The 21,586-nt window shown below is 43.2% G+C and overlaps 1 protein-coding gene across 4 annotated transcripts in view; it reads right to left on the bottom strand.

Moving 5' to 3' along the window:
* The window catches only part of EPB41L4A (erythrocyte membrane protein band 4.1 like 4A), a 782,364-nt gene that overhangs the window by 386,260 nt on the left and 374,518 nt on the right, over positions 1-21,586 (bottom strand). For all 4 annotated transcript variants that reach the window (XM_078675499.1, XM_078675502.1, XM_078675501.1 and 1 more), the window contains exon 6: positions 17,354-17,474. In XM_078675499.1, coding sequence (XP_078531625.1) covers positions 17,354-17,474 — 121 coding nt within the window. The remainder of the gene's footprint in view (positions 1-17,353; positions 17,475-21,586) is intronic.

The following is a 21,586-nucleotide window of genomic DNA, read 5'->3' on the forward strand; positions in this document are numbered from 1 at the left end:
CCGTATGGAATAAAAATAGCAGCAAATGCCATCTCGCACCAAAGAAATAATGACACAATATCAGAAATTTCTATATTGATCCCCAAATCAGCTCTGAATAATGGCTTAAATATTGGACTGAAATATATTTGGCAATGTGTCACCAAATACCAGCTTTCATTTCCTAACTATACACTCCTTTTCCCATAAAATATTTGTTTTATTTGTTGTAAATAAACTCATCTCCCCTGTTGGCAACCGAAAATGTTCTGAGCAGGCACTTCCACAGAGGTTCTATCACTGGCAAGGGCTAGTCAATGCGGGGTTGGGGAAGATCTGCCATTGACAGTGGATTATCAGTGCCAAGGAAGTTATTGTGCCTCTGGTATGGGTTAGGCATTGACAAGGACCGCATTTTACCTGTGACATGGACCTGGCATTGCCATAGAAGGATTTGCTACTGACAGGGCCCGTACACTGCTGATGATCTGACACACCTAGGGCAAGGATACACAAGATGGTCTAGGAATGAAAGTGTCACAAAATCTTCAAACTATACTAAGAAGACCATGGACTTGATTGTGACATTAGCAGAGGTGGATACACAGTCACAGATGCTGTTACCACGGCCATCACGGGAGGGGGGGGGGGGCAGAGGGGGCTTTATGCCCCAGGCCCCACACCTTTGGAGTATCCCACAACATAAAATCGCTTTCTAAATTTATAAAGCAAGCAGGCCTTTTCATTTATTCATGATAAGACAGCCACTAGATGGAGTCAAACACTGTAGCTGCTGTGTTTTCTCTGTGACAGGAGGTCGTTTTTTATAATTAAATCAGGTGTTTGTGCCCCCTGCCATAAGCAGAGGTAGTGGGGCTCCAGCATGTAGTTTTTGCCCCGGGCTCCGCCAAAAAAACAGTCTGACACACCTGACTGTCTCCCATAAGATCTGTCAAAGTTCCTGCACTACAGGGAGTGGATTTTAACTACGGAGTCCTGCAGGGAACAAGAGTCATATGCCTCCAAGAACCAAATATTGTATCTGCTGTTAACCTGGTGTACGCATGGTGCATTCAGAAATTCAGACTTCACATCTAAATTACTATCTACAGTTTTATGCGGCTAGAGAACGGTCTCCTCAATAAGATGCACGAAAGTAGATACCGTTCTTTCCTGTTTGTCTTAGCCAAATCAAAGTTCCCAGCAGGAATCCTCCAGACAGTTGAAAGCTATCCTGCTAAAAGCCTTTCTCCTATTTTCAGTGAGCAGTTGATGAAATTAATTTGTCTCATTAGCTTCATTTTCGCGATATGGAAGTAATTGCATTCAGGGCAGGGAGTGGCAGATGTTCCATATTCATGCTAGCTTGGCATCAGATCATATCAAAAAGGCAGACAGGGTTTTGAAAGAGCCTCAGCAAAGGGACCTGGCGTGGTAATTACACGGTACTAGACACACAGCAAACAAATAACGTAAGAAAAATAGAGAGCTGGTAATTGAGTCAAGAGTGGGCAGAAGAATACCATCCACAGAGCACACACAAAAACATGTGACGTGTGAATGATGAAAGGAAGACCTTGCAACCTGGAAGCCGACCCATCATTGACCTTACTTCTTCGAGTAAGCAACATATATATATATATATATATATATACATATGTGCTGCTTCCAGAATTTGCATACGTAAGTATGCTCTTAGCTATGTGAAATCAATACAAGTAAGGACAGAAGAGAACCCTATACTGACTCACTGCAATGCCTTAGAGGTTGTAAAGCCCTTTGCACATATTATCCAGTATAATAAAAGAAGGCAGGATCTGAGGCTCCAATTTAATTAGAATTCAATTGTAGCATATATATAGATAGATATAGATATCTTGGAACGGTAAAATTGCTCTTGCCAAACTCTTGCCTGATCATTTTCGACTTCAGTTATGTGTTATTCCTGATTCCGCCACAAATATTGTTTCTAGCTAAAAGGGGAACTACAAGGCATGCAGGGATGCAATATTTATGATTATTTCCTCCTTTCCTGGACGTTCCAACAGCTAAAGACATTTGAATCTTGCGGTGGAAAACTCAGTGAAAATGGAGAATTACAACTGGATTCAGGTTTAATACTCATGATTTCTGCTATAAGTCCCCATTTTCCAGAGAACACTATGGATCCCACTCCAGAAGGGAAGGTTACTCCGCATCCGAAAATTACTGATACCCAAGACATCGGCCACCTCGGGTGCTAAATCACTCATGTTGATTTACAGCAAATGTTGCAATGGAGGCCTTAATTTGCCCATGCCCTTGCCAGCTTTTATTCGGTTTCCCATTTACTGGTTCCGACAGCTTTCTGTCTGCTAACTGCAGGGCCACACTGGCCCAGGGTGCAGGGGAAAGGCCAAGGCTTCAGGAGACATGAGGCAGTGGTGACACATGAACAGAAGCTAGCAGAAATGGTTGCTACACTCTGCACTGTCTAGTCCAGGTTCCTGTCTCCTTCCTTTCGTTGGATTTGCTACCACCATGCTCAGCCAATGTGGAAAGAAGCACTGGCATTGCCAATAGGTCTGGGTTGAAAGGAGTGTTGTATGGTAATGTGAAGCATTACAAGTACACGGCATGGGAATAGATATGCATTTGTGTGGAAGCAAATAATTAAAATAATGCTGGTGGAGATTATAAGGTCAGGTGACAGTTGCACTGTCTAGCAAGACCTAAATATCCATGTAGGTTAATGACTGCCTTCTCCTATGTGTGCTGCGGCCAGTGAAAAACAACAGAATGTATCTAGTTATCTAAGACACTTTAATAGCTTTCCAATGTCATGTGCATGCCACTGAAAGTTCAAGCATAGGCAGCTGGATAAATAAAACGATCACAGCTGATTGGAGGGCAAGCACATTTGCGTGGAAGCATACTACTTCTGCCCAATCAAAACATGTGCTCCTGGTTCCCAACAAGTGAGCAGAGACAAAGCCCATCTCTTGTGATGCTCACATATTTGTCTAGTGACAGTCGCACTGTCAAGCCATACCACAAAAAGGAGGAGACCTAGGGCAGTGTTGGGTTCCATTCAGTGACTGAAGTGAGAAACGTCACGGTCTCCATATGAACAAATCAACCCAATGTTGCCTTTGAATAGAGTTTTATTAAATTAAAACAATTAATGAATAGCAGTTTATCTCCAATAAAACATTTTCGCTCCTACAATTGGTATATATTGTTATTTCCCAAATTGGAAGAAATTCAACCCAGGTCTTCTCTTTACAAGGAGATTGGATGTCTCCAAAACAGTCTTTTCCTTATTTTACAGAAATCCGATCCGGGTTTTCCTTTCACTGGGCTGTTGGATCTCCCCACTGAAGTATTTTCCTGATTGTACTGAAATCCAGGCCGGGTTTCCTTTCACCAGGATCCTGGGTCCCCCATTAAAGTATTTTCCTGATTTAACAGAAATTCGACACAGGATTTCCTTTCACCAAGCTGCTGGATCTCCCCATTAAAGTATTTTCCAATGGTTCCTGCTATTTTACAGGAGCAGACAGTGTCTCTCATAATACCCTTCTTCTGACGGGCCAATGTCCTTCCCATTCCTGGGGGCTGAGTCCTTTTCCTTTCAAGCCAGACTCTGAAAGGGCAGAAAGGGTCATCAGATCACAGCCAGATCCCCAGTGAAGCTCTAGTTCCAACCCTTCCCACTTAACTCCCCCCCCCCTTCCCTGAAAACACAGAGGGAGGTATTAGAGCAGTGCCAGGTTCCCAGTACATTTGTGAGGGTTGTGTCTCCAGAGTTTTAAATAGGAAAGGAAGCTCTTTGAGTACTTAAAATTGGCAGATACACGGTTCGCCCTATCCTTACTCCCCCTCTTGCTTTGTGATTAAATTGGGAAAATAATTCTCATCTCTGGTTAAAAATGGACCCTCCACTCTTCTTCCTTGAGGCTCCAGGAGGTAGTAGTAATGGTGTATCTGTTGCTAATATGACAATGAAGAAAGATGAATATACTTTATGAAATGCAGTGGAGAAAGGTGAATATACTTTGGGAAATCTGTCGGTTCAAACTGAATCTACGCTTTTGAGTAAAATTCCAAAAATGGGCGATTCCCCACTCTACCTACATGGGTCATTGTACTTTCCAAGGGGATCATGCAAACACTTAGGTCATGAGGCACCGGTGACCTGCAAAATAGACTTCTACTGAGTTCTAAATAAGGTATGACCAATGTACTTATTCGAGTTAAATTTGCTACACTCAGATAGTGGCAAAGCGTGCCTTCATGAGTTTAAGACAAATGCTAAGGTACCTCGCGCTCACATGCTCATACCGTGTGCACTAACACCTCTCATTGGTGCAGGGCCGTCTGCTAAACCCATTTAATATTCCCTGCACCTTTGGTAGGACACTACCCATAACACCATATTGGGTGAGCCGCCACTGGTCTAATTTCTCTGTTTAATGATGTGTTCCTCAATTTGTAATTGTGTGAATAGACCTAAAAGAGATAACTACTGCTCCACTGTTGTTTTTCATAGGCACATGAATCTCTACAAGTCAAGTCAAATCCATGATGGAGAAGAAGTCTTTCAGAATACACCATTTCCATAGTTTAATGACTGAGAATTAAAAACCCATCTGTCATTTTATCCCCATTTTTTTATAGTTATTTTATTTTTATTCATAAAGTGCACTAATACCACTTCGGTTCTTTGGCACTAAAAAAAAATAAAAGGGGACAAGAACAAACAGACAAAAACAGCAAATTAACAAAAAACTATCAGTACTTTTCAGAGCTATACATTTATCCAATGTCTTTAACCAAAGGGCATTCCAGAGTTTGAACCAGGCAGGAGCAATACCCTGCAGTCCTATCTCAGTCAAAAGGTTAACCAGAATAGCATAGTCCAACTCAAGAGATCTAATAAATATCTTCTTCATCCTGATTAGACAGACTTCTTCCGTAACCAAGAGAAGTGTTGATTCAGTCCCTCAGCCCAGACAAAAGTCCAGATGCTACTGGAAAATAATGATAGGCTCTTTCAAAACCTTTGGGCAGCCACCACTTTTTCAAAGTTTTGCACAATCTTGGAAGTAGCACAATTGGCTGGTTTTTGGCAGGGTCATCGGGGTAAGATTTTTTTCATGAGAGGATATACTACTCCTACTTTACATTCATCAGGTACAATGCCTGCAGCTAAACTGGAACCAAACAGCTTTTTGATGGAACTACTTATTGTGGAGAAGCGTGGCTCAGTGGTTAGAGCAGCAGACCCTGATACAGAGGTCTGGCCCAGGACCAGGGTTCAATTCCCACCTCGGCGGCTCTTGGACTCAATTTCCCCAGACCTGATAATTCTCGCCTCGGTGCCTAGTCTAATCATGGGTCCCACTCTGTGACTCTAGGCAATAACTTGCTTAATCTCCACAACGGCCCCAGCAGCGCTTGGATGCCTGGCTTCACCTTGGGGGTGCCCAGTAGTGGACATTTCACAGGAAAGCCAGGATGGGTTCCACAGCGGTATGAATACAGCGCTACGAGACCGCTTGGTAGAAGTGCGCTATATAAATACAAACACATTTACATTGTGCCAGACCGTGTAGCACCTCCACTGGACAAGGTCAATGGTAGACTCCCGGCTTTTCTTGAATAATAAGCTCCAAAGCTTTGTTTGATTGTAACTGCTAAGAGGCCTCCCAAATTGGGCCATTCTATAAAACTGTTACAGCACTGTTGTCAGACAAAAACAGAGCTGAAGTGCTGTAGTATATATTTTTCTACCTGGGCGATGAAGCACGAAACTAAAATGTTACAGAACTCTTGCGAAACAGATCTAAAACTGCCGAGACAACTGTGATTCAGAAAAGAAGACACTGCATGAAAGGTCTGTCGTGAGAAACTGGGTGCCTCGATAATTTTGTTGATAGGAATTTCTACTTTAACCTGCCTAAGTGCTGCAAAATATTACATACATTGGACATGGCATTCGATTTTATTGGTATTGGAGTAAGATTTCCTCTTGCATTGCTCGAATAGTCTGGGGTGGAACTTCATTTCCTGTATAGTTACTAAAAAGCAGCAGTTGTAGGCTTTAGTCACTTAATTAGGACATCTATTTGCCTGTGCTACCTCCTCCGGTGTTGAAGGCCTTAACTGAGACAAATGGAGGATGTTTCCAAATGTCATTAAAGTCACCACCACTTTCCAGAGTCTTGAGTGGATACTGTAAATGCTCTGTAGTCCTTTCAAGCTATGAAAAAGCCCAGCAGTGGATGGGAGGAATGGCTCGCTTGAACGTCTGCTGGGGGTCCTTGACGCTTGGTACTAAGAACTGAATAAGATGATGGTCCAGCCACTGTAAGGGGGTGATCATCTGACAGAACGACCAAATTAAATCCAGTGTCACACCCAGTGTGTGTGGCCTCTGTCACAAATTGGTCCAGAACAAAAGACTCCATAAACTGTTTGAAATCCGCTGCTGTGGGATCCACAGGGTGGTCAACATGAAAGTTGAGGTCTCTGGCCACAGCTAGCTTGCTGAATTTTAATTTTTTTTCAATGCGTATAACACTGGTAGTGGCGGTATCGCAGCCAGCACTATGGGGGTCTATAAAAGAGAAAAAAAGTAGCAGCTCGTGCAGATGAGGTTTGAATTACACGGGAGATCATTTTGCAATCTGGTAAGGGATGTTCTAAGACAGTTCTGTGTGTCAATTTACGGCAGCTGGTCACACACAATACCTTACTTGAACTAGTATGTTAGAATGTAGGATTGTATACTCTAGGGAATGGTTTTTAACGAGATCTGGGTTGGAGGAGTCCTGTAACTTCGTTTCTGTGAGCAAGTACAATAAGGAACTGTGAGAAATTGGGTTACTGGTTGATTGCGGTGTGAGCCCTGGTCAAGCAGCAACCACAATTCTTATCAGGGTAAGGCACAAGCAAACCCCTAACTAACCCGTGCTAAAACTCCTGGTAGCGTGGCATAGAGCAGTCAGGCTCACATTAGAGGACCTTTGTAAAGTATTTGCTCAACACTTCAAACAGTAAAACAGTGAAAACACCACACAAAAAGATCCCAAACCAGGTTACAAAAGTGGAGAACTATTTAATAAATAAAACAAGACCAAAACAACAAGAATCGAACCAGTAGAACTTAAGTTATGAATTTTTAAAGAATAAAGCATCTAATTGCACAAAGTACCACCCGAGGCCACCTTGTCTCGCTGGATCAGTTAAAAGTGAAAAACTCAGGCCAACCGCCAAGGAGCACAGGTCAGATACAGTGCCACAGTAGTCCAGCTGAAGTTGTTCCTTCTCAAGTTTTGTGTCAAGAGTCATGTTCTTGTTGGAGAGGGCCGCCAAGAGCAAGGAGACAACTGTGGGAGGCTGTTGTTGTGGTGCGAACAGCAGACCGGGCATCGCAGATGGGCGAGCCCTCAGGACAGGTTGATGCTGCAGTGTGAAGAGAGGGGCTGATGGTGCTCCATGTTCAATTTCGGTGCGAGTGGCGCAGTCTCGGTGGGAACGGGCCATAGTTGAATATGCGCTGTGACTGCGCATATTCAACTATGGTTCATAAAAAGGTTCAAAACCATGATCAATCACTGTAAATAACCATTCTTGTTGAACCATATATTCTTGTATATATTTTATTCATCACTTTGTCACCTTGCACCTTTCACTGTTTTTTCCACTAGTCACTTGCGCCGTCACTTATTGTGTCACGAGCACAACGTGCACCAAGATCCTTTGGGTTGCCTTCACAACTTATGCTCACAGTGCTGATATAACTGTCTTGTATGAACTGCGATTTCAAATATATGATGCCATGAGCACTTTTGAATAAATCATGAGTCTCCCTTTTTCCTTTTAGTAATGTCGTGTACATACATGTGTTTTTGCTTTCCTCATTGAAACCGGTTGAGACATTGTTGCTAGTTTTTGCTTACTTACCAAGATCTCAACCCGGTCTTTGGGTTTTACTCCTCTTTCTATTTACTCTACTGTGTGTACTCGCAGCATTGTTGGCAGGTGCTGCTCTTGATCAGCCAGTCATCCAGGTAGGGAGAGACATGGATGACCCGCCTGCGCAGGTGAGCAGCCTCTCGGGCAAGGCATTGGGTGGTCACCCAGAAAGGGAGCCCCTTGAACTGGTAATGCCTTCTGCTGATCACGAAACTGAGATAACGGCAATTGGTATGTGGAAATAGGCGGCCTTCAGGTCCAGTGCGGCCATGAAGTTGCCTTGCTACAGAAGCAGGATGACATCCTGAAGACTGGCTAATTGAAAGTGTTCTGAGAGGATGTATTTGTTTAGGGGATCCGAGGTCCAGAATGGGCCTGAGGGATCCATCCTTTTTGGGAACCCGGAAGTAAAGAGGGTATCCGTGCTCTGTTAGTAGTAAGGGACGAGTTCTATGGCTCCTTTGAGGAGGAGCAATTGAATCTCTTCCCTGAGAAGCCTTTGAGGTTCAGGGGAGAATCTGTGATTGTGGGGTGGCATGTTGTGTGGAAGTAAGCTACAGCCAATAGCCATGCTGGATAATATCGTACACCCAATGATTTGAGGTGACATTCTGCCAAACAGGAAAGAATCCTTCTAGATGGCCCCCAACAGATGTTGTGTGGCGGGGGGAGGTACGTAAGTCCGGGTTTTGCGGTGGTGACTGCAGTCCCTTTGGGTGAGCATCCTTTGCCTCTAGCTCTCCTGTTGGTAGCCCTAAAGGAGTCTCTGAAGTATTCCCTGCAAGAGGACCGGAGTGTGTAGGCCTGCTGTGAAGGCATCTGGGGAGGTAGTCTTCAGGCCTCCACGGTATGGTGGGCAGTAAAAGGACACACTATGGGTGGGCGTTTGGAGCGTACCCATAGCCTTTGTTGTTTCTGTATGATTTTTTTTATCTTTTCTAACATCTGATCAACCTGTAGTCTGATCAGATGCAGGTCAACAAACGGCAGATTGAGCAGAATTTGTTGGACTTCAGACTTGAAGCCGGAAATAAGCAATCATGCATGTCTGCACAACAGGACACTGGGGTTGACACCCCAAGCAGCAGTCTTTACAGCATCTAGGGAACAACGGTTGGTGGAATTAGAGATTGGCTTGCCTTCTGAAACAATCTTGTACCCTCTCTTCCTGTGCTCCTCTGGAGATATTGGAGGAGTTTCTCCATTTCATCCCATTGGGAACGGTCGTAGTAGAAGAGTTGGCAGACTGCGGAGCGAACCTCTTCCTCACAGCATCAATGCACTTGCTTTCCTTTTCTGCAGTAGGAACGCCTTTTAGCGAGGGAGCAGAGGCGGGGTAGGTCTTGCAGCGGATGCATCTCCGCGCCTTAGATGCCAATAGGCGTTCCTTCTGCTTTTTCCTCATCGGGCTTTATTCAATACCCAATTTGGGCTGATTTGACTTGTTCTAAGGTACAATATTTACCATTTAATTTGTTGTGTGACTAGTTATCCTGACCAATGTATCTTCACTGATTGAAGCCAGTCATAGTGTAGTTTAGGTTGAGCTTTTAGGTCCTGAACAATCGCCACATTATCATTTTTGACATAATTAGGTGAGAAACACATTGATCATTAGACAAACTTGTTCACAAGGCTAGCTAGGACCATTTTATCCTAAGCTAGCATATATATTTTTAATTAGGTTAGCTAGCAGATTCATTAAATAGACTAACCCCTAGTATCACTGTACCTGTTACTTACTTTCATCACCACTCTACACTACACCTGTTGAGCCCACACACCATCACTTCACCAGACGGATAACTAAAAAATCTTCGGTAAAGAACCCCCTAGTGGGTGCTCATCGGGCATTGCAGCACCAGCCCAACGAGGAGCTAGCCCAATGATGAAGCATGACACCCATTTGGGTGTGTGAAGGCCCGTGCTCCTATTGGAACACACTCCTTTTCCTGGAACCTTGGATTCTAGTTTATTTTTATGAGGAACTGCACAACCAATTTGTAATTCATTGATGTAAAGGAGCATTTGTGCTGTACCTATATTGCTTCTGGTTCCCTTTTTGTAGAAGTTCCCCCTCGATGTCCTTGGGGCCCAAAAGGTTGGGAGTGCCTTCCCCACTCCTATGCAACATCTTGAGTTGACGCGTCAGACAATCACGGAGAGTCTTTTTGGTGTGGAAAGCGACACTCGTCGCAGGCAAATTTGTTGTGCTCAGGTGAGAGACACAGATTTCAGACCTGATGGAGATCGGTGCGAGGGTATTTAGTGTGGCAGGAGGACAGTAGTGGAAGGGTATCCGTTCCATCACCCTGGAGGCATGGTAGAGTTGACGGGCCAAGAGATGGTAGGAGGCCCAACAGAGTTGATGTCCATGCACATTACCATCAAAAGAAGGCGTTACAATACCTTGTGACTCAAAAGACTTCTTTGAACTTGCACATACCCGGGCCAAACACTAGATGGCGGGAGTTTGCACAGCATGTGTATCTACAGCCACACATGCCTCAAACAAATTAGTTCAGTGGATCAAGAAGTATTAGTCATTATAAAGTATCCAAGAAAAGAGGATGTAGCTCACCAAGTGTCCTTCAAATAGGGGAAGGGTAATCAGATGGCAAACTTGTAATTTAATTGATAGATTTAACCAAAGAGCCGAACTTGAGCGATGAAGAATCTAATACCTGGCGATGAACAGCAGGGAAGTGGATACAGAGTATGTGGTCAAATCACTTGTGAAAACTGCAAAGCATTAAAACTGTGTGGGGGAAAACAGTTTAAGCCAGGTGATTCAAATCTGCCTTTCTGGCCAGGCTGGGCCACGGAACCACATTTCCGATCTCGGTCAGTACTCATGGAAGCATCGGCAAAAGGGATCTCAGATTCTGGGAATGCAAGGCAGATTTGCAACATGCACGGCAATCTATAGCCTTCTCACCAGAACTCAGCAGCATACCTCTTACGGGAAGACTGCAATGGATTCGGTCGTTGGCTCTCTTCTTTCTTTACACAGGTGTGAGCAACCTCATCAACACTGGAACACCAGTGAACAATAGAACATGGGGTTACCTTATATATAGCTACTGGGAAAGACTTATCGCACTGTTCAATCTCCTGGGGCATCACCAAGTAAATGCCTTGTCCCATCCTTTGACTATCAATAGCCTTCACATTGCTATTTGAGGCTACAGGAAATGTGAAGAGTGAAAACTATAGAAAGCAAACAAGACTCTAAGTGACAGCCTGGAGAGTTCACTTCGCTTTCTCACAAAAACCTATGAACAGTGGTGGCCGCAACTTAACGGGGGTGACAGGAAGGGGTGAAAGAAAGTACATTAAAAAAATACACATACCTGCAGGCCGGCAGCCGCCTTCTGGTCCTCTTCGGCTGACTCCAAGAGCAGGATATAGGAAGCACACAGGCTCCCAGACTCCCCTAGCCAATCACAGCGCACAGCAGCATTGTGATTGATCTGAACACCATGGTTCGGTGCTCAGAGAGGGACTGGGAAGCTGACCATGTCCTTCACCCAGGCTGTGCAATACAGCCGGTGAAGAACATGCAAAGTGCACATGACTGTTTTGCCGGCCCAAGACGGACAGTAAAATAATCTCACCACTCCTCCTCCTGTGACAGCCAACCCTGTCCAGCCCCTAACCAGCTGAGCCACAACGAAAAAATAAAATAATAATAACATTGCGTTATTATCATTTTATTTTTCCTTTATCAATGGCTCACAGAGCAGTGGGGCGATGCTCCTCTGCGTTAGCAGCGCAGCCGCCCCTGCCTATGAAAGCCATTCTTATACATTCAAGCCTCACAAAACAAGTCAGCATCCACGGTCAGGGAAAGACAACTGTCTCTGCATTCTCAAAACAAGGGAGGATTCCACTGGTCATAGGGCATAATGAGCCAGCTTTATCATATCCACGGTTCACATAGAGCACTCCAATTTCCCATTCAGGAAAAGTCTTAAGATTCGAGTCCGGGATGTATTATATTTTTAGCTGGCTCTATTATATCTCCTTAGTAGTAAATTAATGCAGTGCCTAGGGCAAACCCCCTTTATCAAAGTAGTATGAAAGCAGATTTTTTGAAGTGGTATTGTATAAGAATATTTGTGCATATTTATATAGACTCCAGCTGACGTACAGCAATGTCATAACACAAAAATCATATTACAATAAAAAAAAACAACAGCAATAAAGCATAACAACACAACTATAATACAACAGTAAATATGCCAAGTGCCAACCACTGACGTTGTTAATGCCAATGAAAATTTTAATAATTGGATTTCAAGATTCCTTAGATATGTTTCTTCCGGAAAAATTGACTCATTCTAAAATAGGAAGTAATATAATGGGATGGTTATCGTCAAAACTTAGGGATTTAAAATAGATTTGTAAGACGCACGAGAGATCTTGGAGGAAAGACTTCTCGAGCGACAAGAAGTTGAAATACAGAGAAGCAATTAAATTATACAAAGCTGACTTTAAATTAGCCCAGGTAGTTTACTACAAAGACAAAATCCTAACAGCAGCTAATTCCGCCCGTGAGATCTTTCGTATTGCCAAAACTATTCTTAGAGTTCCCACCTCCCCCTGTAATTCCTGATACCTCAGGTTCCTGCTGTAACAATTTAGCGGAGTTGTTTCTCAATAAAATCAAAACCATCTTTACCTCCTTTCCCTCGACCAAGGGCCACACACTGAACTTAAGCACTCACAGTAACCAACCTCTCCTGGAAACTATTCCCCTGATGGATAGGCCAGTACTTGATAGAATTCTGTCTCAGGTAAAAAGTGGCTCATCCAAAGACCCAGAACCTCTAAAGACACTGAGACAGGTGGCGGGAGTTGTTTCCCCCCTTCATCTTAGAATTCATTAACGCTTCATTTTCCTTGGGAGTGGTCCCTCCTCTATGGAAGGAAGCAAAGATGTAGGCACTTCTAAAAAAACCTAGCCCTGCTCCATCTGTCCTGGGAAATTACCATCCCATATCACTTCTCCCGGGGATTAGCAAAATTGCCAAAAAACAGATCAACTCAGTGTTGTCTACTTTCTTAGAGACACAAAAACACCTTCACTGTCTCAGATGGGTTTTCGACCTCCCCAGGGAACTGAAACATCCCAGCTAAAAGTAGTGGAAGATTAAAAAAAAAACTGTGGACTCCGGAGCCACGGCTGTGGTCATTCATTTGGACCTCAGCGCAACCTTCGACACAGTTAACCATCATATCCTGGTTCATAGACTCAGAAAACTGGGAGTAACCAGACTCACTCTGGCATGGCTACAGTCTTTTCTGTGTAATAGATCCTTTCAGGTCTTTGACGATGAGGGGACCTTTATACAGATGTCCCTATGTTGGTTGTGGAGTTCCTCAGGGGTCATCCTGAGCCCCACCTTGTTTAACGCTTACATGAGCTTGTTAGCAGAGTCGGTATTACCTTTTGGTGTACACATAGTGACCTACGCAGATGACACGCAACTTGTGGTGGGGCTAAATCAAGCTGATAATTCCCCTCCTAGTCTTCGCCCTTGCCTGGAGGAAATTGGATGAATGACTCCTTCCTGAAATTGAATGAGGAAAATTGTGAGATAATGATCCTGGGTCCCCCTGACCTAAATACAATATGGCCGACCACTTTGGGCCCCTTCCTCATCCCTAAGACTCAGCTAAAAAGCCTGGGTCTCTGGTTAGACCAAGACTTCACTTTTAAGACACAGGCATGTAATACGGCGGCCACGTGCTATGGCAGCCTGAAAATGCTTTGAAAAGTCCTCCCTCTTCTCCCATTCCAGGCAAGAAAAACCATGGTTCAAGCCCTTATCCTATCACGCTGGACTACGAGAATGCCCTCTATTTGGGTGCTCCAATTGCGACCCTCTCCAACTCCAGATTATACAAAATTGGGCAGCCAGATTTCTTTTGGGTACTCCTAAACATCAAGCAGCCAAGCCGGCTTTAAACTCCCTCCACTGGTTTCCCATCAGGGAGAGAGTGAACTGGGAGAGATTGAACTTCAAGGCGCTGTGCATCGTTCACAATTCATTAGCCGGAAAGGGCCCTGCCATTAACCACACCACCATCCAGCCCTATCAGGCTAACAGATGTTTGCGCTCAGATGACTTGAACTTGGTTACTGTCCCCAGGATTAAGAAAGCCAGAAGTGGGGGCCAGCTATTCTCATATAATGCGGCCAAGCTTTGGAATTCCCTTCCTCTCCACCTACGAAAGGAACCTTATCATTTGGTCTTCCGCAAATTGTTAAAGACTGGGCTATTCCTGTTGTATAGTATTTTAGGACCCTATTGTAATTTTCCCGATTCATGCCCTTATATAGATATAAATCACCATATCCTTATATAGGCATAGAAATCATAACCATATTTAGACATAGCTCATACAGTCCAAATATGGCAGGGCTACTTCCACTAGTTCCGAAAATCCACAACGATTTCTTGGAAAACTTGGCTTCAGCAGCTAGGGACTTCCCCTTGCTCGAATACTGACTTATCCAAGAACTTAGAAGTTTTCAAAGAACTGAGACTCTTTGATGACGTTATTAAGTCCACCTTTACGTCAAACTCGGTACCTTCAAGGTATAAATATGCCCACACTTGCCATAGCAAACACACGGTGGTTTGGAGCAGTTTGACTATCTACTTGCCCGACGCATCTCGCTACAGCAAGTGCCGGAGGAAGCCGACCCTACAGCAGACGCACTGACAAATCCAGCTCCAGTGTTTCTAAGCTACCCTTGCGGGTTGTTGGGAAATCGAGACCGAGACAGACCTCCTTCATTCTAAACCAAGGTACGGAGCTGATTAGACCCTAAGAGAAATCTTGGATAGATCCTTGGCAAAGGAATACTAAATGTATGCTACACCTCACTTACTTCTTCCCTCGTACTAAGCTTAGGTTAGGTACATCGGGGTAGGCGTATTTTAGAAGCACCAGTTGAGTACTTTTTAGCCTTTGTTATTTATGTATGTATTTATCTATGGTTTAGGAACCATACAATGCTCTTACGGTATTATTTTATTCTACTCTTTTTACTGTTTGCATTATATTTTGCAACCAGTTTTACGATTGTTGTAGCAGTACATTTCTTATGCTTGAGAAAGAAGACTGTTCAATTAAACCTTTTATTGAAAACGCACGTCTATCTATTTCTCTGCACCTCTGGTGAAAAGAAGCATGCACGAATGACTGAGTAAAATATCTATCTATTGTTTCCACGACTCTGAAGATCAGTTTTACCTTGGGGAAACAAAGTGGCCATGTTTATGCGGTTGTCAGAAACTAAATCCCTTCTTGTGAATTCGAGAAAGTTTCTAGTGACCTCTGAGCTAGCTGGCACTCACAATTAAGTCTAATATATTTCGATAGAGACCTAGTAGACATAAGTCCTACGTCACATCTATAGGATACATTATTCCAATGCGCAGAGCCTATTGGGCATATAGAAACCACACTACATTCCCTTAGCCTGGTTGGTTTCCTTACTATCTGCTGCTACCAGCGCTGGGATGCCTTCGGCTAGCAAGCGCTCTACAAATGCATATTTCATTTCATTTCAAATACACCCTAACAGTACAATACAATGCACCAACATAATGCAACAAAACAGCAAAACGGCAACAGAAAAATACAAGCCAACAATACAACACATCAAGACAACACAAAACACCAACACAAAACAACACCATCTATACCAATGCATACAATGCCAATACATACCAATGGAAAACACAACAACATAAATGTTCAACTATATGTGTTACACTTGGTTGTGATTTTTTTCTGGTGCTCTGCGAGTGTGCTGTGTTGTGACTGAGCATTTGCTCTACTCCGTTTTGTAAGTTTGTGGCACATTATTGTGCTGCTGTGAAATCGAATGTTTGTGTAATGCTTTTGTCTTTTTGCATTGTGTTTTTAGTTTGTGTTGCTTTGTTATTGTGGTGTTGTACTGTTATGTGTTATTGCATTGAATTTGTGGTGGTTATGGCGAATTGTATTTCTTTTTTTGTGCTTTTATATTGCATTATTTAATTGTGTTGGTATGTTGTAGTGTGGTTGTTGCATTACATTCTGTTTTTATTGTTTTACTGTGTTGTGTACTGGTAGGTTTTGTGTTATGTTCTTGCACTGTTCTGTGCTTACTTTAGAAACATCTAGGAAAGCAGCTACCTTTCCAGTCCAAAGCAGCACATTCTTGTAGAGTTCCAGTGACATACTACCAATTACTGCATGTGCTAATTTAAGGCACAGCCACTGCGACAGTTCTGTGCTGACAGATGTGTTCAATATTTCAAGAGCCAGAGCTGCGTTATGTCCCCACCTTAATCAGTGGTAAAACCCTGCGCATAACAGGAACTTTAAAGGCAAGAGTAACTTCTGGCTATAAAAGCAGCAGCATTGTTGGACTTATTGAAAGTAAACTACAGAACTTAGCACAATAACATGCAAAAAGCAACATAACACTAGTAAAAAAAAATGTAACGGCACATTGCAACAGTCAAACAGGAGGCAATACAACAACCACAGTATAAAACACCACAGTGCAAATCAACATCACACTGCAATAAGGCAGGGTCTGGTGGCTCAGTGTACTAATGGGCCCGTTAAAGGGACCTGTGTTCGACCTCATTGTCACAGGTTCAAATCCCGGCGGGTCCACTCAGCCTTTAATCCTTCTGAGGTCGATAAAATGAGTTACCATTGTGTTGGGTAACAATAAACATCTGTTATTCAGCGCCAAGATACCTACAACGTGCACTTTACAAAAACAGGTTATGTTTATAATGCAGTACAACAGACCACATCTCCACCACAACAAATATGCACATTTTAGTCGCACTTTACAACCTCCTGCTTTCATTATAATGTGTTAAAAGGTGTTTGTACAAAAAAAAGTAGCGTAACACCAAGGACATGATACAGATCCAGTCAAGATGTTTTATGACCAGGCTCCACACACTCAGTAAAAAATGTAGCAGTGTTTAATTTGAGCCGGTGTTGCTGGTGCTGGTAACACTGGCACATATTATAACAGTCCACCACATGGTGGCGGTGCCTATTTTTAAACAATTGAATACACTTTATAACCAAACAATAACAGTGCGTTCCGGGTAATTTTACGCAGACTTGTAGATAGGGGCATTTGGGGGAGATCGGTAGGACAATGGATGATGCAACTTGTAGTGGCCTTATTCGAAACATCTCCGGCCCTAGCATGAATATAAATATATATTTTTTTAAACAAATTAAGCACTGGAAGAGACCATGCCCTAAATTGAGTACTTTCAGGGCCTTCTAATACTCCGTCTTGTTACCATTTTTGCGCGTGCTCTCTGATGCCCAAAAAGAATCGAAACAGTAAATAAATGCAGTTATTTCTTACACGAGGGTTTTGTGTATCCTTTCTATGGCATCTTCGAGCTCGACCTTCTGGTCGGGGACAAAGCGGTATTCAGACACGTAGCCCGCGAGGTGCTTGTATGGGTCGTAGTCTCCGAGCTCAGCTGCAAAGAAGGAAACAGAAAACAAAAAAACACATAAAAAATATGCCATAACCTTAGAAAGCACGCGTTTTAAATCACACGCTAGCCCGTGTATCTACTTAATTTACATGTGAATAAAAAAGATGATAACAGGAGAAACAACCCTTTAAAGCAGGCAGTTTCGTAGGGCAGGGATTGAAAAAAACACGAGGAAGAAAAGCTAAAGGTCAGATAACGAACGCCCATAATAGAAGCATAAATATTTCCTGACATTTCATGGTGAATTATTTCCTGTTATTGTCAGCCTGGGAAGATTAAATTGGTACCCTCAGTGCGAATAGTCAGCCATGCTAATCACAGCTACTGCCGGCTGGGAACAGTAATTTTATCAATAATTTACTGTGCCGCGTTAATGAGGCGTTTTAAATGTGAACTTAAAGCATCTCTGCGTCCCTCGGTTGTGACCCCAATATTTCTCTCCACCTAACGAGTGAGTGTTTAGAAGCGTCATTAACTGAAGCTCAGAGACTGAAGCTGCAGTACAGCAATGGTCATATCTGCATTAGAATGTATGGCTGCACCCTCACAGCCAGGGTTGCCTCGAGTTAGGGTGACCAACTGGCATGGGTGCAAATTCAGGACTGAGAGTGTAAAAATTCAGGACAAAGGGTCAAAATTCAACACAGAAATTCAGGTCAAAATTCAGGACAAAACTTTGGGCCAAAAGGTACGTTTTAGAGACACATCAGTGCCATTGTGAGATGTAGGATGCAGTTAGTTGGGGCCTGCAGTGCCGGACTAGAGTGCAGTCCTCCAGTGGACAGCTTTACGTGTCAGATCGCGTCAAGCATTCCATTTCGGTTCAGCTGGGGATGACATTGCAAAGGAGTTAGTACAGTACTGAGCAATGGATAAGACCCATAGCGGACAGGTCTTGTGTGAGGGTAAAAGCACTAAGTAGTAAAAGGGAGTTGTTAACCAGCCTGCATGAGCTATAATTGGCTACACACTGCTGAGTGTTATGGTATTATTGTGGGTCAGAGTAATTAGATAGGAGTTGGCATTACTATACACGGACCTGGCTAGTTATATATCAGCCCTCCTTATTTTATGTGTATATTGGAAAAAGTATACTGCTTGGGCTGTTTCATTTCTGTGAGCTGTAAACTACAGACTCTCCCTGATGCACAGAAGTGTGCTACAGACTAGAAACTGTATACACAGTTAAGGCATAATTGAAGGGCAGAAGGAGGCACTGCCTTTTACATACAGAACATTTTCTACTGAATGGAAGCAAAAGGCCAACGTGCAATTTTACTGATAAAACTGTATAGCGCACAAATACTAATATGAGGAAATGTGGTTTCGGCAAATATGTATCATTTGAACATCACCAAGTTAAGTGTATGGATTGTTTTGATCCTTTTAAAACTCTGTTTCCAGCACACTTCTATATTACAAACAAGTGGTCCATTTGTGGTTTCCTAACTGCTGATGTATTTTGAAACATTTGCACAGTTCATTTGCAGATATTTAAAAGCTGTGTGTTACAAACAAACTAATAGCTTACAGTCTTTGTTTTTGCACCCCCAATAACATTTGGGAAAATATGGTGCATTCTGCAACACATTTCTCATTATATATCAATTGTAATAGCTTCTAAAGCATAGTGAATGATAACTTTACTGTGCACCAGGATACAACAGTCTTTGATGGGGCTCTTCAACGATTCCCTCACTATCACCAACAGTGCCTCTCATCTCTTCACAGCCCCTCTCTCACATGTATTTCATTTGTTTTATAGCACCTCTCATACCAGTGTAGGGTGCCAGAGCACTTTACATCACACGCACATACAGAGACAATTAATCATACATGTTTAAATCAGTGTATAGAAAATGTTACATAAGGCAACGGGGACTACAAGGGGTATGATGCACGTCACCCATACAGGTAGGTATTTTGTAAGAGTGCTAGGTCTGAAGAAGTTCAAACTCGAGATTCAGATCATAACACAGTAGTTAGCATTGACTTTAATGATAGGAATGTATTACTATCCAAACAAACCTTTTTTTTAGCAACAACAGGGTAACGAAAAACTGTGAAGAAAACATAACTTTGTAACTTGTACCATGCAGCTTGCATGCAGCTCTTTGATGGCAATTCATAGCTCACTGTGCTAGATTACATATGTAACTGATGAACTACACAGTAACAAAAGAATCTCAGTGACAAAAGCAGCAACCCACTAAGCTCTGCACATAAAATACTGTTCTTTGATATGCATGGTACACATTCTTTGCAGCACGCATATTAACCCTCTGTATTAACTTAGATGATTCAAAATTGCCACTAAAGAAAACTCCTATCTCTCTCCAGCAGGTACCTTACTCACCAGAGTTATCGTTACACTTTTATTGTTGCCTGAAAACTGCTGGATATACAAGGAACTTTGCAGTGCCAGCCCCAGTAACAATATAGCCCCCCACCCTTTCAGCCTCCCAGTGAAACACTTCATGCTGGGTATGGCTAATACGGCTTTGCGACCACTCTCCAATGGTGCCCCTCACCTTCACATAGACCCTCTCTCATGTGTATTTAATTTCTTTTATAGTGCTACTCATCCGAAGTATGTACATCAGGGTGTTGGAGTGCGTTACATCACACACATATTATATAGAGACAATGCCTCATAAATGTGAAAGTCCATGTTTGGGAAATGTTACTTAAGACAATGAGGGCTACATGGTGTAAGAGTCAGATGTCATCCATACTGGTAGGCAGTGGTGTAGCGTGGGCGGGGCCACAGAGGCAGTTGTCCCTGGTGCAATATTCTCAGGGGTGCAACATTTTTAAAGAATTTGTTTTGTTTTGTGGTGGAAGGGACTCGAGTCACAAGAGTGCTGTTGTCTGCATGTGCTGGTTATGTTTTCTTCGCCGCCTTTCCCTGCAGAAGGGCTGCATGTGGCCATGCACTTACGCATCTCTCATGGCCTCGGGGCAGGTGGAAGGCTACTTGTGCTGATTCCCGGTGGCATGGGAGCAGCACCGCCCAGTTACACAACAGCGGAACATCTCTTGTGGTACCACGGCGCCGTACAAAGAATTAGTTTATGCTTTTTGGCAGGCAGGAGGAGCATTTCAAGCCCGATGATATCTTCGCTTGTTGCCTGATGTCATGTATCGGTTTGGGATGACAGGTAGAGTCACCCGGGAGTGTGGCATCAATTCATTCTTTCATCCAGAATTCAGTCTTTCACCATTCATTCTGTCCTTCCATCTGTGTGCCCATCCATATCCAAAGCTATTCAACCATTTCCAAACCTATCTATCATCTATCCTTCCATCCATCATTTCACTCATCCATCCCTCCATCTCCCCTTTCACGAATCCATCCATCCATCATTTCACTCATCTATACACCCATTTACCCTTTTACCCGTCCAGCCATCCTTTCACTTACTCATCCATCTCATCCATCCATCCATTCACCCAGTCACTCATCCTTCCATTCACCCAGTCACTCATCCATCCATCCTTTCTTCCAACTCTTCACCCTCTCTTACACTCATGTATGCATTATTTCACTGATCTATCCTTACCTCCTTCTTTTCACTCATCCATGCACCAACTCGTCCATCCATCCTGTCAATCATCCATCCATACTTTCACTCTCCATCCCCTTTCACTTAGCCATCTTGTCACCCATACATTCACACATGAATCCATCCATTGCCCCATCACTCATCCATCCTTTCACTCATCCACCCATCCTTTCTTTTATCTATCCATCCACCCACCCTTTCACTCATCCATCCATTTGCCCATCTACCCTCCCTTTTCACTCACTCAATTCTTACATCCACCCTTTTCACTCATCCGTCCATCCATTCACCCTGTCACTTATCAATGCATCAATCCATCCACATTTTCACTCATCCTTCCACCCATTCACTCGCCCGTCATCCACCCTTTTACTCATCTATCATCCTTTCACCCATCCATCCACCCTTTTACCCATACATCCATCACTCTACCCACACATCTATTTATTTACACTCTCTCTCATGCAGTCTTCCACTCACTCATCCATCCATCCATCTTTTCTCTCACTATCCATCCATTCACACTTT

This window comes from Lissotriton helveticus, chromosome 2_1, assembly GCF_964261635.1.
Source record: "Lissotriton helveticus chromosome 2_1, aLisHel1.1, whole genome shotgun sequence".
In the NCBI taxonomy this organism is placed as follows: Eukaryota; Metazoa; Chordata; class Amphibia; order Caudata; family Salamandridae; genus Lissotriton; species Lissotriton helveticus.